The sequence below is a fragment of the Plasmodium sp. gorilla clade G2 genome (assembly GCF_900097015.1).
Source record: "Plasmodium sp. gorilla clade G2 genome assembly, chromosome: 12".
In the NCBI taxonomy this organism is placed as follows: Eukaryota; Apicomplexa; class Aconoidasida; order Haemosporida; family Plasmodiidae; genus Plasmodium; species Plasmodium adleri (nom. inval.).
The window spans coordinates 1,406,323-1,422,138 of record NC_041704.1 but is presented as its reverse complement, the minus strand read 5'-3'; the positions used below and the strand labels follow the sequence as shown (position 1 = coordinate 1,422,138).

Genomic DNA, 15,816 nt, shown 5'->3' with positions numbered 1-15,816 from the left:
AATTATTACACATATATATATATATATATATATACATATATTTATGTTTTGATATAGAGGGGATGCTTATCCAGAACATTAAAAATGTACTCATTCGAATATAACTACAAATAATGTTTAAGGGGGGGAAAAAAAAAAAAAAAAAAAAAAAAAAAAAATTAAAATTATTTGTTTCTTTTTTTTTTTTTTAATAAATTTATACTAACACGTAAAAAAATAAAATATACACATAAAAAAAAATATATATATAAAAATATATATATATATATGTATTTGTTTATATATTTGTATTACATTATAACATTTAGCTGTAAAAATATTTTTGAATTATTAAAAAAAAAAAAAAAATTATACATAAATTAAAATACAAACAAATAAAAGGTGCATAATATTATATATATTTATATATAAACATTTTTTATTTTATATTTTATATTTTTTTTTTTTTTTTTTTTTTTTTTTTTTTTTTTCTGTTAACCTTGTTTTGTTCCCTCCTTGTTATTTAATTGTTCATTTTCAGAAAGGTAATTTTAATAATTTTAAAAAACTTAAAACACATACAGTGTTTCCTTTATTTTTCTTCGTAGATATATCTAAGCATTTGTTTGCTTTTTAAAATATTAACCATAAAAAGGATAATAGTAAAAATATATAATATATATCTACATATTATATACATATATGTGTATTTATTTTATCAATCCATATTTTGCAATGAAAAATACGGAGAAATTTTTATGTTTTAAAATGTGCGTGTCAATGAATAAGTTGTATATAAAAATCAAATGAAAACTATCCAAAAAAATTAAAAAAAAAAAAAATAAATAAATACATACATACATACATACATATATACATATATATGTTTAATAAAAAAAAAAAAAAATTTTTTTTTTTTTTAATTTAAAAATCATTTAAAAGGATCTATCCTTCTATCATAAATTAAAAATTATATATACCCCATAAATAAAAAATAAAAATAAATAAATAAATAAATAAATAAATACATTTTGTCATGTCCTACTTTCTAACCTAAACATCTGTATTATTATTATTTTGAATATTTTGATTGGTATGATCGATATCCATATTTTTATTTGTGTCATTTGATTTTATTACATCCATAGAAAAAGCTGACATATTAGATACTTCTTCTGCTTGATTTTTTTCAGATATGTTAGTATGAATCAAAGGATCATGATTATTATTCTTTTCTTTTTGTGTATCTGTATTATCATATACATTATGAATATCTTGATCATCTCCCAACAGGTTATCTAGCTGTATGCTTTCCCATGTATTATTATATATATTTTTATTTTTATAGAAATGTTGAATTAATATATGATTATAATTTTGTAAGCTTGTATTATTTTTTATTTTATTAACAATATCTTTAAACATATTATCAACAATATCACATAAATATGCACTAACAGATGTAGGTGTATTATATAGTTTACAATTCGAAACAATTAAATTAACATCTTCAAAAAATGAATTTAAACTATTATATTTTTTTTTTTTACATCTAAATATGATTTTATTTATATACATTGGTTTTTTAATAACAGTATAATATAAAGGTGCATATGATTCATTTACTTCATTTAAAAATGCTTTATAATTATTTATATTAGATATTTCTGTCATTATTTTTGATAATGTATCATTAAAATTTTCTATTACTTCTTTAATATTTTTATATTTATTTTCTTTTTTATTTTTTTTTTTATTTTCTTCATCTATAATAACATTTTTATTATTATATACATTTGTATTAATACTTTCATTTTCAGATATATTATTACTATTTGTTTTATTATAATATTCATTACCTTTTTTTTTTTTTAATTTTGAATGTTCATATGTGTAATACATTTCTTCCGTTTCTTCTTCTTCATCATCATTAGTATTATATCTTTCAATATTTTCCTTTCCCTTTTTTCTTTTCTTATTATTATAATTATTTTTTTTTTTGGTATTTTTATCAATATGATAATCATCATAATAATTACTATTATCACTTATATCTTCATCATCCATATATGTATCATCATCGTTATTATTATTTTTTAAAGTATATCTTTTACTATGTGATAAATATTTTACAGAGGATGTGCTTTTTTTATTTTTATTTTTCTTAACATCACTTGATTCATCTGGATTTTTTTTCTTTTTTTTATTATTATTATAAGTATATTTTTTTTCATCACTATCTAATTCTATTAAATGATCGTGCGAATGTTCATTTTTCATTTCACTTTCATTATTCGATTTACTTTTTTTTATAATTGATTTATTTTTGATATGTGTTTTTTTATTTTTTATTTTATTTTTTTGTAAATTCTTTTTATTATCTTTATTTTTATAAGATATAATATTATGAAACCTTTTATTGTTTTTATTAATATTTATAGAATAGTTGGTGTTTACAAATTTTTTGTTTATTCCTTTTTTATTTTTATCATTAATATATATATCATTCATTTTTTTCTTTTTATTCATTTTTTGTTTGTTTTGTTTTTTCGAAGAATGTTTATCATTATAATCCACCTCCACTTCCTCATCATTATCTTCATTTTTATTTTTTTTTAACAAGTTTGATTTTTTTTCCGCATCTTTATTTTTCTCATGCATTTTATTTTCATTTTCTATTTTTTTCTTTTGTTCTGTTTTTTTTTTTTTCTCATTTTTTTTACAAGCATCCCAAGTTTTCAATTCATTACAAACAGTTGGAAATATATTAAGTGCTTTTTCTATTCCATATGCTGGATCTTTGTTTAACTGCAACATATTTGAATATTTTGTAAATTTATTTGTTTTTTTTTTATTTTTTTTTATATTCTCACTATCTAAATAAAAATTCTTACTTGTAATAGTATCATCATCAAGATAATCAAAACCATCATCTTCCACATCAGCATGAACATTATTTTCGTCTTCATATAAATTATAAACATTTCTTTTATCATCAAGAAACATTTTATTTTTTGTGTGTGAAATATCTTGTTGAATATTTTTTTGCATTAACTTGTTCTTTTTATTATTATTATTATGAATATTATTTATATTTTTTAAAAGAGAAAAATATCTTTTCAGCATTCCTCTGAATCGTTTCCATTTTAAAAATGTATTAATATTTTTTTCACCATAAATATATAACGTTTGTATATTATCAATTTTATCATTATTATTATTTGTAATATATTTTTCTATTTCTTGAAAATTATTTGTGGATATAAAATTATTACCAATATTGTTTTGATCAAAAGCATAGGACATATTATAATTTTGATTATTAAACTGGTTACTAAACAAAGGTATATTATTATCATTATTATTATTATTATTATTATTATCATCATTATTATTATATATATTAGTTGTATTTATATTTCCATATTCTACAACTCTCATAGTATTATCATCCTTTCTTCTTATATATACACGCGACCATTTTAAACAATGTATCAACTTATAATTATTCTCATTATCTTCTATATTATACTCCTTTGTTTTTATTTCTCTTATTATTTCTAAATCTTTTTTCTCTTCCTCATCAATAAAATCATCTTCATCATATGAATCCTTTGCATATCCTTTTTTTTCATCCTCATGATATATACCTTTAAGATGACTATTTTTCAAATGATTCTTTTTTTCTAATTTATTTTTCTTTCTTATATTATCTGTATCATCTAAACATTGTAATGTTTTCTTATTATCAGATAATAAAGAATCAGCTGACGATTCAAAAGATGATGAAGAGACTTCAACATCTGATAAGTATTTGGAAGAAGATTCATTTTCACTTGATGATTCACAGAAAAATTTTCTTATTAATTTTATTCGAGATTTTTCTATCTTTGTTTTTTTTGGAATATTTAAAATGAATGAATCATTTTCTTTTCTTTCTTTATCATTATTATTATTATAGAGACCATTATTTTTATTATTCAAATGTTTATAATTATCATTATTATTATAAAGACCATTATTTTTATTATTCAAATGTTTATAATTATCATTATTATTAGTCTGTATATTATTAGTATTATCTATTTTATTATATAGATAATTATAATTTTCTTTATTCTTTGTTATCATTTCTCTATTCTGACGAATAATATCATTCTGATTTATTAAACTTTTTTTTTCATCTATATATAAAACATTTTTATTATATTTTAAATACACTGGATGATGTAAATTTTTATATTGTTCAATAATTAATTTCTTTATCATATATATATGTATTAGTTTATTTGTACTTGTTAATATTTTTTCATTTCCTATATTCTTCTTTATTAAATTTATTTGCTCATTTCTGCTCATACGTTTTATAACTTTATTATTCAATCCAATGTTTACAAGTGTCTTTGATAAATCTTTAATGCTAAAATGGGTTATGCATTTCATATATAGAGATATATTAATATTTCTGTTTATATCTTTTCCTGACATAAACAAATTATTATTATTATATATATTATTATTATTATTATTATTATTATCAATTAATGTGCTATTTCTATACACACTTAATCGATTCATTTGATCTTTATTATACATTTTTTTATTATTCATCATATCTATATCTTCATCATCATCACCCCCTAAAATAATATTATTCATCATTATATTATTATTATTATTACTATTAATGGTACTATTTTTCTTTTTATTCATTCCATATTCTTCCATTCGATACCTCTTTTCAAACATATTTTCTTCTTTGTCATATTTATAATACCCATCATACGTTCCTTTCTTTTCACCTTCAATATAATTTGTATTGTTATTATGCATATAAGTTTTTTTTTTTTTTTTCATATCCTTTACATCAGCATTTAAATTATTTGATTTTCTATAAAAATAACTAAAGTTATATTTTCCTTTCATATTAAAATGGTATCCCATATTATTTTTAGAAAAAGTATTATTCCCTTGTCTTTTCTGTCTTTGTTCAGACATATTTACTCTTTTATTTATTATATCTCCTCTTTTCATAATATTATTATTCTGCATAAATATTTTATTTTTCATTTGTTGTTGTTTATATTTCTTTCCATACAAATTATTATAATAATAATTATTATTATTATTAATATTATTATTATATTTGTTCCTTTGAAATGCAATATTTCCTTTTTGTAATTGAGAATTATATACTACATGGCTATACAAATATGTTGCATAAAAATAATTCTTTCTTCCCACCTTTTTATTATTATTATTATTATTGTCGTTGTTATCACTATTCTTTTCTATTTCTGAATCTTTAGAATCATTTTGTATTTCCTTTTTATTTAATTCATCACCTGAATCATTATTTATGTTACCATTTCTTTTTTTACTCTTTTTATTTTTTTTATTCCTCTTATCTGCTTTGTTTATCTTTCTATCCATGTCATCATTTGTATCACTTTCGGTGCTCTCAATTGATGATGAATCATTAGATACAGATCCCTTTGATGTAGAATCATTTGATACAGATCCATTTGACGTAGAATCATTTGATTCAGATTCCTTTGACGTAGAATCATTAGATACAGACCCCTTTGATGTAGAATCATTAGATACAGACCCCTTTGATGTAGAATCATTAGATACAGACCCCTTTGATATAGAATCATCTGACTTATATGTACTTTCCAAATGTAAATGCATTTTTTCATCATTATTTGATTCAAAATCTTGTATTAATTTATTTTCTTTTCCCTTTATGTTTTCTTTTACTTTGTCTATTTCTTCTCTTTCTTGTTCGTCTTTCTCGCTGTTTGTGTAACTCTCTTTATGGTTTTTTTTATTTTTTTTATTTTTTTTATTTTTAACTTTTAGATTTTTTTGACGTTTTTCTTTTGCATTGCTACTTTTTTTTTGTTTCTTTGAATGGTAAGGATAATTACTCATACTAGACATATCTGTATCATCGCTGGATTTATAATGTTCTAAGGATAGTTCACTACTACTACGACTACTACTACGACTATTACTACTACTATTACTACTATTACTATTACTACTACTACTACTACTTCCACTGTTACTATTATTATTACTCGTAGCAGTATCACTCCGGTCTGATCTTTTAATTTTATTATTTTTTTTTTTTTCCTTTTTCTTTTTGGTGCTGTTTTTCTCATTTTTAATATCCTTCTGATATTTTTTATTTTTTTTTTCCTTCTTGCTGTCACTTGAGACATTAACATAATCTTTAAATATATTCCATGGTGAATAGGAAATAATATATTTAATGTATAAGAAATAATTCAACATATTATTATCATAATAAAAATTTCCTACAAAATAATAATTTTTAATGGATGAGATTTGTATATCTTTTTTTTCAATATTGAACTGAACTGTTTTAGCTTCCTTTTTATAACAATATTTATTATATATATATTTTATTTTTTTGTTTATATTATTAATATTTTGTATAGCTCTTTCCTTTTCTATTTTAAAAACAGAAATGATTTCATTTAATTTCTGTTGATTATCTATAACAGTTTTAAAATCGATACCTTCATATTTAAATAATTGTAAATAATGATAAATACATTCTATAATACATACATTTTTTATTTTATAAAAATTTTTTTCTTCTTCATCATCCATATAATTTTTATTTAATAATAAGTTGACATCTAAAGATTTAACAATAACATTAATATCTTTTTCATTTATAAATAAACTTAATTTTTTTTTCAATATTTCTTTTATTTTTTTAGAATCTTTAATTTTATATTTTACTATTAATTTTATTATCCAGCTTCTTACATAATTACGTTTTTCTATAAGATATCTTTTATATAATGGATTCATAACATCTACATTAATATCTAAAAAACCTACATTATAAAAAATACAATTAAAATAATTCTTCTTCATAATACCTTCTGAATATTCATTATTAATATAATTATTAATATTCTCATCATATGCATAATCATTCATATTATTTTTATAATATAAATTATTCTGTTCATCTATTTTATCACTGTTAGTATCTTTTATGTATCCTTCTGAATTTATTGATTTATTACTATTTATAGTTTCGAAAGTATTATTATTAAATAATTCTACTTCCTTTTCCTTTCTTGTCATATCGTTTTTATTAATACTTTTATAATATGATGGATTATTCTTTTCTAGATAATCAGAATTGTAGTTATTATATTGGTCTTTATCATTATATTTTTCGTTCACCTTTTGGGGTGTCTGAACATTTAAATTGTTCGTCTCAACATTTAAATTATACGTCTCATTATTTATATTATCCGTCTCATTATTTATATTATCCGTCTCATTATTTATATTATCCGTCTCATTATTTATATTATATCCTTCTTGCATAAGATACTCATTTTTTCTTTTCATAGTTTCTCTTTTATATTCTTCCCTATATATATCTACATCTACATATAAGGGTTTAATAAAATATCTATTTTGATTATAAGAAAAATTTCTTATAAGTAAAAAATCGGTATTATAAAAAGATGTATCGTTTGTATCATTATCGTTGTATTCATCCATATTTTTTTTTTCTTCTTCATCTTCTTCTATATCTTCAAAAGAATTTATTTCTAAATCTAATTGAGACGTGTTCATATATTTATTAATTTTATTTATATCTTGTGAATCATTATAATAATAATAATTATTATTATCATTATTGTTGATGTATTTATTATTGTCTATATTTTTATTATTGTCTATATTTTTATTATTTTCTATATTTTTATTATTGTCTATATTTTTATTATTGTCTATATTTTTATTATTTTCTATATTTTTATTATTGTCTATATTTTTATTATTGTCTATATTTCTATTATTGTTGTGTTGGAGGTTGAGATTATTTTGATTTGCATATTTTTTGTCATACGAATAAATATGAACACCTTTATTATCATCAGTAGGATATTTATTTATTAAAGACCTATTTTTTTGACGAGTATTCATATAATACACTGGATATGTAAATAAAAAAGATTTGAACAATTCATTTTCAAGTAATGTAATTCTTTGTCTAGATCTTTTTAACTTGATTGATACTCCAAAATAATTGATTGTATTTTTAATTACATTTATTTCTCCAAATGGTTCAACATTTTTTTTTAATTTATTTTTATAATCAAATGAATATAAATTTTCATCATTTTCACTTATAAAATAATGATTTAATTTACTATTCATACCTTTTTTTAAAAGTATTAAAGGATCCTTTTCAATATATTCTAATATAACTAAAGGACCATCATCATTTAATAATAAACATGAATTATTATAATAATTATATGATGGATTATCTATTTGTTCTTTATCATTATAATCTATTATCTCACATGCATCAAATTTATTTTCTATTTTCCAATCACATAAAATATACTCACTAAAATCAAAATTAGATGTATATAAAATATTTATAATTTCGTACAGATTTTTTTTTTTTTTTTTTATTTTGTTTTTTTTATCTATATTATATAAATGAAATAATTCATAAGATGATTTACTTTTATAATTATTTATATTATCATTTGTTGATTCATCTATAGCACTTTTTACAAATTCGTTATTAAATATATTTTGACTTGTATTAATATTATTTGTATGAATATCATCCATATTATTATTTTCATTTGTATTATTATTTTCACTCATATTATTATTTTCACTCATATTATTATTTTCACTCATATTATTATTTCCAATCATATTATTATTTCCACTCATTTTATTATTTCCACTCATATTATTATTTCCACCCATATTATTATTACCCTTTCTCATAAAAAAATCTCGACCTCCTCTTTTTAAAAACATATACGATCTTCTTAATGTCTCATTTTTTCTTTCTGTCCATTTTAATAATATATGTTTTTCATATGATCTAAGATTCATATTAATATCCATATTAATATTCATCTTCATTTTTATCTTCTTTTCTTTATCATAATTTTTTTCGTCCACACATTGATGTATCAAAGTTCTAAAATCTAATTTATGAAATCGAGAATAAGCTATTACCCCTTGTATGTTACAAAATAAATAATTATAATAATAATCATTTGTCATACGTGTATGTATATATGCATTCTTATATGATATAGATAAATTTTCAATTTTATGTGGATTTCTTTTTTTATAAATATTATCTAATTTTAAATTCGAAAAAAATATTATATTGTCACTTTTATTTAAAACCTTTTCAACTGCTTTTAATCTTAATTCTTTATTTTGTATAAATATATCATCTTCATCATTATTTATATTAATATTATTATTATATGTATTATATAAAAAATCGTTTTCATTTTTAAGACATAAACCTTTTGATAGTTCATCTTTTACATTATAATAATCATCATGTTGCATAGTTGGCTTTATATATTCTTCATTTCTTTTTAATTTATAAAAATAAGAATTATTTAAAAATAAATCTTCTTTTAAATATTTATATTCATCATAACGATAAATTAACGATTTTAATAATACATCAGATATATCCTTTTCTTTTAAAAATAAATTATTTAACATATAAGATATGAGTTGATTCTTTTGTAATTCAACTGATAGCATTTTATTGATATATTCTAACATATTATCATTATTATAATTATTTTCTCCTCTTTGTAGATTCATATCATATACCTTTGATAATAATTTACTAAAATTATCTAAAAATATACTATTACTACTATTACTATTATTACTATTATTACTATTGACAATGTGTTCATTCATATATTTGTCTATGTCTTTAAAAAATAAATCATTATTATTTTTAAAAATATTTAATGAATTATTATTTATAGTACCTTGAGAAAACAAACGTTTATTTTCTACATTAGCATTGTTAGATATGTTTCTCTCCTTATTCCATGTAACTAAATTATTTTTATCATTAAATTGTATCATGTTATTGTCATAATAATAACTATTATTATTTGTTATATTTTTCATTTTTTTATTTTTCATTTTTTCTGAATTACTTAACATATTAGATTTATCATTCTCATTTATATTAAATAATTCATTTATAATATATTCATTATATAAAATATCTTTTTCTGATATTTTTTTGTTCGTGACGTAATCAAAATAATCTTCATTATTATATGGATATAATATCATATTAACATTCTTATTATTATTCTTATTCATATACATATTCTCATTGTCATTGTCATTCTCATTATTATTATTGTTGAATGTATTTTTTGTATGATAATTATGTAGGTATTTATAATTTAATAACATATATATATATACATTATTTATAATATTATTACCATACAAATTCATATCATCATATAATGAATATTGTTTATAATCTTCATAAACATTTTTAAAATAATCATATTCATTTTCTTTTTTTTTTATTTTTTTTTTATTTAAATTAAACTCATCATTAAATCTATGATTGTAATCATTATTATTATTATTATGATTATTATTATTTATATTTATATCTTTATTTTCATCATCTTGATCATTTTCATATACATACATAATATTATTTAAATCATTTTTTTTTTTATTATTATTCATATAAAAATTATTTATACCTTCTTCTTCATCATTTATATTTACATTCATATTATTCATAATATCCATATTAGTACTATCATCTTTCTCACTTAATAAATTAAGGTTTTTATCATTGTTATTATCACGTGCGCTATAATTTAGTTTCTCTTTATATTCTTCTTCATCATGGCTACTTAAATAATTCTTTTTTAAATTATATTCATATGAAGAAAAGCTATCTTTATTATAACTATTAAAATCTTCCTCTTTATATTTAATCTTTAAAACGATATTTTTATCACTTTCTTTTATTTTTTCATATGTTGTTAGTACATCGTTGATATTTTCAGTTTCTATTTTTTTTTCTTCATTTTCTTCATTATTATTTGTGTTCTTATAAAATGAATCTAAAGAGATATCATCAACGTTTTTGTGTGTATTATCATGCGAAAGAATATTATAATAATTATCACTATTATTATTATTATTATTATTATCATTATTATTATTATTATTATTATTATCTATATGAACATCTAGTAGATTATCTTCATCCTTATCATATATCTTTTCATTATATTTATTTTCCATTAAATTAAATGTTTCAGATATATTATCTAATTCAACTTGTTCATTATTATTAACATTAAGTAGGTTGTTCATATTATCATCATTAAGATGGTCATCCATATTATCAATATTAAGAAGGTCATCCATATTATCATCATTAAGATGGTCATCCATATTATCAATATTAAGAAGGTCATCTATATTATCAACATTATTTATATTATCATCATTAAAATTAAATTCCTTATCCATATCTAATTCGTCATAACTATTAAATTCATTATCAGATGATTTTTTAGATATATGAATTTCTTCCTCTTCTTTCGAACAAAATTTTTCTTCTAAAAAATTTATTTCTTCTTCTTTAATTGAATCTCCAGAATTATAAACAGCATCATCATTATTATAAAAGTGGCGATTATTATTTAAATTATCATTATTAATATCATCATTATTAATGTAATCATCATTTATATAATCATCATTTATATAATCACCATTTATATCATCACCATTTATATCATCACCATTTATATCATCACCATTTATATCATCACCATTAATATCATCACCATTTATATCATCACCATTAATATCATCACCATTTATATAATCATCATTTTCAACTTTTATATTGTCATTATTTACATTTTCATAATCCCTTTTTATCTCTTCCATTTTATAAGTATTTCCTATTTTATGTTGTTTTTTACTTGAACCTGTTTTATAATTTTTTATATCTTCTTGTTCGCTTTCTTCATCCTGTGGATGATTTATTTCCTCATAATTCCTTTCCTTATAAGATTCTTTATTTTTATTTATTTTCTTTTTCATATTTATATTTCTATAAAAGCAGAAATCTTTATTTTTTACATTATCCAATTTTTTTTCATCAAAAATATCATGCAGTTCTATAAAATCTGTATTATGAATATTTAAATTATTTACATTCTTAGAATTATTATATAACTGCAATAAAACATTTGATGAAATATTATTAGAAGTGGGTATATTTTTTAATATATCATTCATATAATGTTCATTCATATAATGTTCATTCATATAATATTCATTTATATATTTCTCTTTTTCCTTTCTATTTACATAATCACTTTTTTTTTTTTGTATTTGGGGTGTATCCATATGTTCCTTATAATTATATAAAATATTTTTATCATTATAAAAATTAATAAACTTATTTGCTTTTCCATATTTATGAATATGTTCATATTTTGTAGAATTATAAAATTCATAATAAGTCTTTATTCTTTCTCTTTCCATATCTTCTTTTGAATTTTTTAATAAATTCATACTTTTATCTTTCTTACAAATATCAAAATAATTATTATTCATATAATCACGTTCATTTAATATATCCTCTTTATTTCTATAAAGAATCTGTAGTAGTAAATTTTCTTGATTAACCCCTGAAGGCACACTCTCATCACGTCCTTCATTTCTATGATAAATAATATTTTTATCAAGGTTATCATTACAATTAATATGATCACTTTTTTTATTGTGGTCACCTTTTTTATTATGATCACTTTTTTTATTATTATCCTTAATATTATTCTTCTTATTATTGTTGTTTATCCTTTCCTTGATTTCCTTTCTTGACAGATTGTTCATATTTATTTCATTCACTTGACTATTACTTTCATTATTTTGTATATCTCTGTTATTTTCTTCATTTTTATTTTCTTTCTTTTTTATAAAACCTTTAAATAGCAGCGAATTTATTAAAGAACTCATTTTTCAATATAATTCTCATTCGTAAAAATATTTTCTTCTAATGATATATATAAAAAAAAAAAAAAAATTAACTTAAATACAAAAACATAAATAGATAAAAATAATCATGGAAAAATAATAATTGAATTTAATTTTTTTCTATCAATATGAATTATTATATATAAAAATATATATATATATATATATATTATAAATATATTTATATTTGCAGTGTTTATATCAACATTATAAATATAACAAAAACAAAGCTGAATATGAATATATAAATTTAAAACAAAAAAATAATAATAAAATAAAATAAAAGGAATGAAAAATAATATTAAAAAATTTAAAAGTAGTGTATATAAAAATTCAACATATAAGGAATTATATATATAATATATTATATATGTATAAATATTATATATTTACATATATTATACATATATGTAATATATAATATATATGTTCTTTTTTTCCTCATATAAATTTAAAAATATGCATATATACAAAAAAGAAGGTTAAGGGAAACAAAATTTTTCAAATAATAAAAAAAATGTATATATAAAAAAAAAATATAATATATATAATATATATATGTCATTTTTTCAATTATTCAAAAAATAATAAAATATACAAAAAAATGACTGTATTTTAAATTATCTACACAAAATTAAAATTAAAAAAAGAAAAAATTTAAATGTAATATAAAATATGTACATATGTATATATTATAACAATTTTTTGTTTTCAAAACCTTATTTGCCTTTTTCATATATATATATTAACATACTTCTAAGAAAAAAAAAAAAATATATATATATATATATATATTACATATATATAATTTTTTTTTTTTTATTTATTTATTCATATTGTAGTGAAAGATAAGAAATGTGTTTATATATTTTCTATTATTTTTTTAAATAAAGTATATCATTATATTCCCGGTGTTTAATATATATATATATATATATATATATGTTTGTATCTTGTTTTTTCGAATATTCTATTTATTTGTGCTTTTTTTTTTTTTCTACCCTTTTATATTCTTCATATTTCATTTGAAATAAAATACCTATTTATATTAACACATTTTCATTTTTAAATATATAATTATTCTCAATTGTGTTAAATATATTTCTATATATATATATATATATATATTTATTTATATACATTGTTGAGACAGCTATTTATGTGGGGAATACAAGATTTAAAATGCTTTTCCTTAATAAAGGCATACATATTCTTAGAAATATATGTAAAAGCGAAAATCACCATTTAGTGTCCTCACATTTGATCATTAAGAGATTAGAAAAAAGAGCATATACAACTAATGTCAAAAGAAGAACAGATGATTATATTTTAAATGTACTAGAAAATAATGGTGTTGATTTAAAGAAGATAGGTAATTTTCTTGTTGTTAAAGAGAATATGAATTTATTATATGAGAGAATTATATTGAATCCTGAGAATTATGAGAAACTTATAGAATTTATCCAAATGTTAGAGAAGAATAATTTACGTAAAGATTTTGATATATATTATTATGAAGATTCTTTAAGGAATATAAAATTAAATAGAGATCAAAATAAAAAAGAGATCTTTATAAATATAAAGGAAATATTAGAGAAAGAAAATAAAATAAAAAATGATGAAAAAAAAAAATATTTGGAAAAAGAAAATATTAATTCATTATACTATTATAATATACAAAGATATCAACATAATAAAGATCCATCATCTTTTTTAATAGATAGAAGAAGATTAAGTAAAGAAGAATATACTTATCAATTTATATCAAGTATATTACCATATATATGTTTTTCTTTCATGTTATTTTTTCCACATATATTAATATGTTTATATATACCATATATTAAAAAAAAAAATCAAAAACAAAAAGAATTATGTAAAATATTACAATTAAAACAAAATATACATTCTTTTAAAGATATAAAACCAGAAAACATATTACAAATTATTGATAATAATGTAAAAACAGTAGTATTCTTTTATAATCATAATATATTCCTAAATATGTATATAAAATCATTAATGGTAGATTTATCTAAAATTTTCAAATATAATTCTATACCTGTCAATATTGTGGGAATTGATGTAACAAAATATAATATACAATCTAATGTTTTAAAAGATTTTAATCATAATTTATTTCCTCTCCTTTATTTTATTTTGCCTTATCATTATGACAATGATAGTGCCGTTTTAAAAATTGAAGAGCCATTAACTACAGAGAATATTCTTTTGCAGCTAATGGATTTTGTGCATATTCCCAAGGATACCATCGATCAAATAAAGGTTAGACAAAGAAAAAATAAATAACTATATAAAAAAATAAATAAATATATAAAAAAATAAATAAATATATAAAAAAATAAATAAATATATGAAAAAATAAATAAATATATGAAAAAATAAATAAATATATAAAATAAATAAATATATGAAAAAATAAATAAATATATGAAAAATAAATATATATATACATAATTAAACAATTAACAAATTAATATTATATTTGCATGTGTTTTGTTTTGTCACCTGACTTGTTCAGGAAAGTTTTTTTTTTTTTTTTTTTTTTTTTTTTTTTTCATATCATATTTTTATTTCCTTATTTTTTAATTTTTATTTTTCAGGACTTAAATAAGATCAGTGGTAAATTGAAAAAATGTATATTTGAACATGACATTATGAACAAGAATAAAGGAGATATTCTTTACGATTATGGTTGTGAGGTTGCTCATTTATCTTGTTTAAAGAATAATAACAAATTATCTTTTTATTAAAATTATGAAATGCGTATATAAATATATTAAAAACATATAATGAAAAATATAAAGGCATAACATATACATATAAATGTATATGTATGTATTATTTATATTTTTGTTATATATATATATATATATTTTATCCCATTTTTATGTTTCGTGTTCACACTTGATA

The 15,816-nt window shown here is 18.6% G+C and overlaps 2 protein-coding genes across 2 annotated transcripts; one reads left to right on the top strand and one right to left on the bottom strand.

Annotated features, from left to right (window-relative positions):
• Window positions 1-1,032: 1,032 nt before the first annotated feature.
• Window positions 1,033-12,864, bottom strand: PADL01_1234700 (conserved Plasmodium protein, unknown function; the record flags this gene model as incomplete). The annotated part of the gene is made up of 1 exon (XM_028683315.1): window positions 1,033-12,864. One exon carries the CDS (start codon window positions 12,862-12,864, stop codon window positions 1,033-1,035), a length of 11,832 nt encoding a protein of 3,943 aa, XP_028539505.1.
• Window positions 12,865-14,064: 1,200 nt separating this feature from the next.
• PADL01_1234600 (conserved Plasmodium protein, unknown function) lies at window positions 14,065-15,656 on the top strand (the record flags this gene model as incomplete). Its single annotated transcript, XM_028683313.1, has 2 exons — window positions 14,065-15,168; window positions 15,507-15,656. The coding sequence occupies 2 exons, from the start codon at window positions 14,065-14,067 to the stop codon at window positions 15,654-15,656; spliced, it is 1,254 nt and encodes a 417-aa protein (XP_028539504.1).
• Window positions 15,657-15,816: the final 160 nt, after the last annotated feature.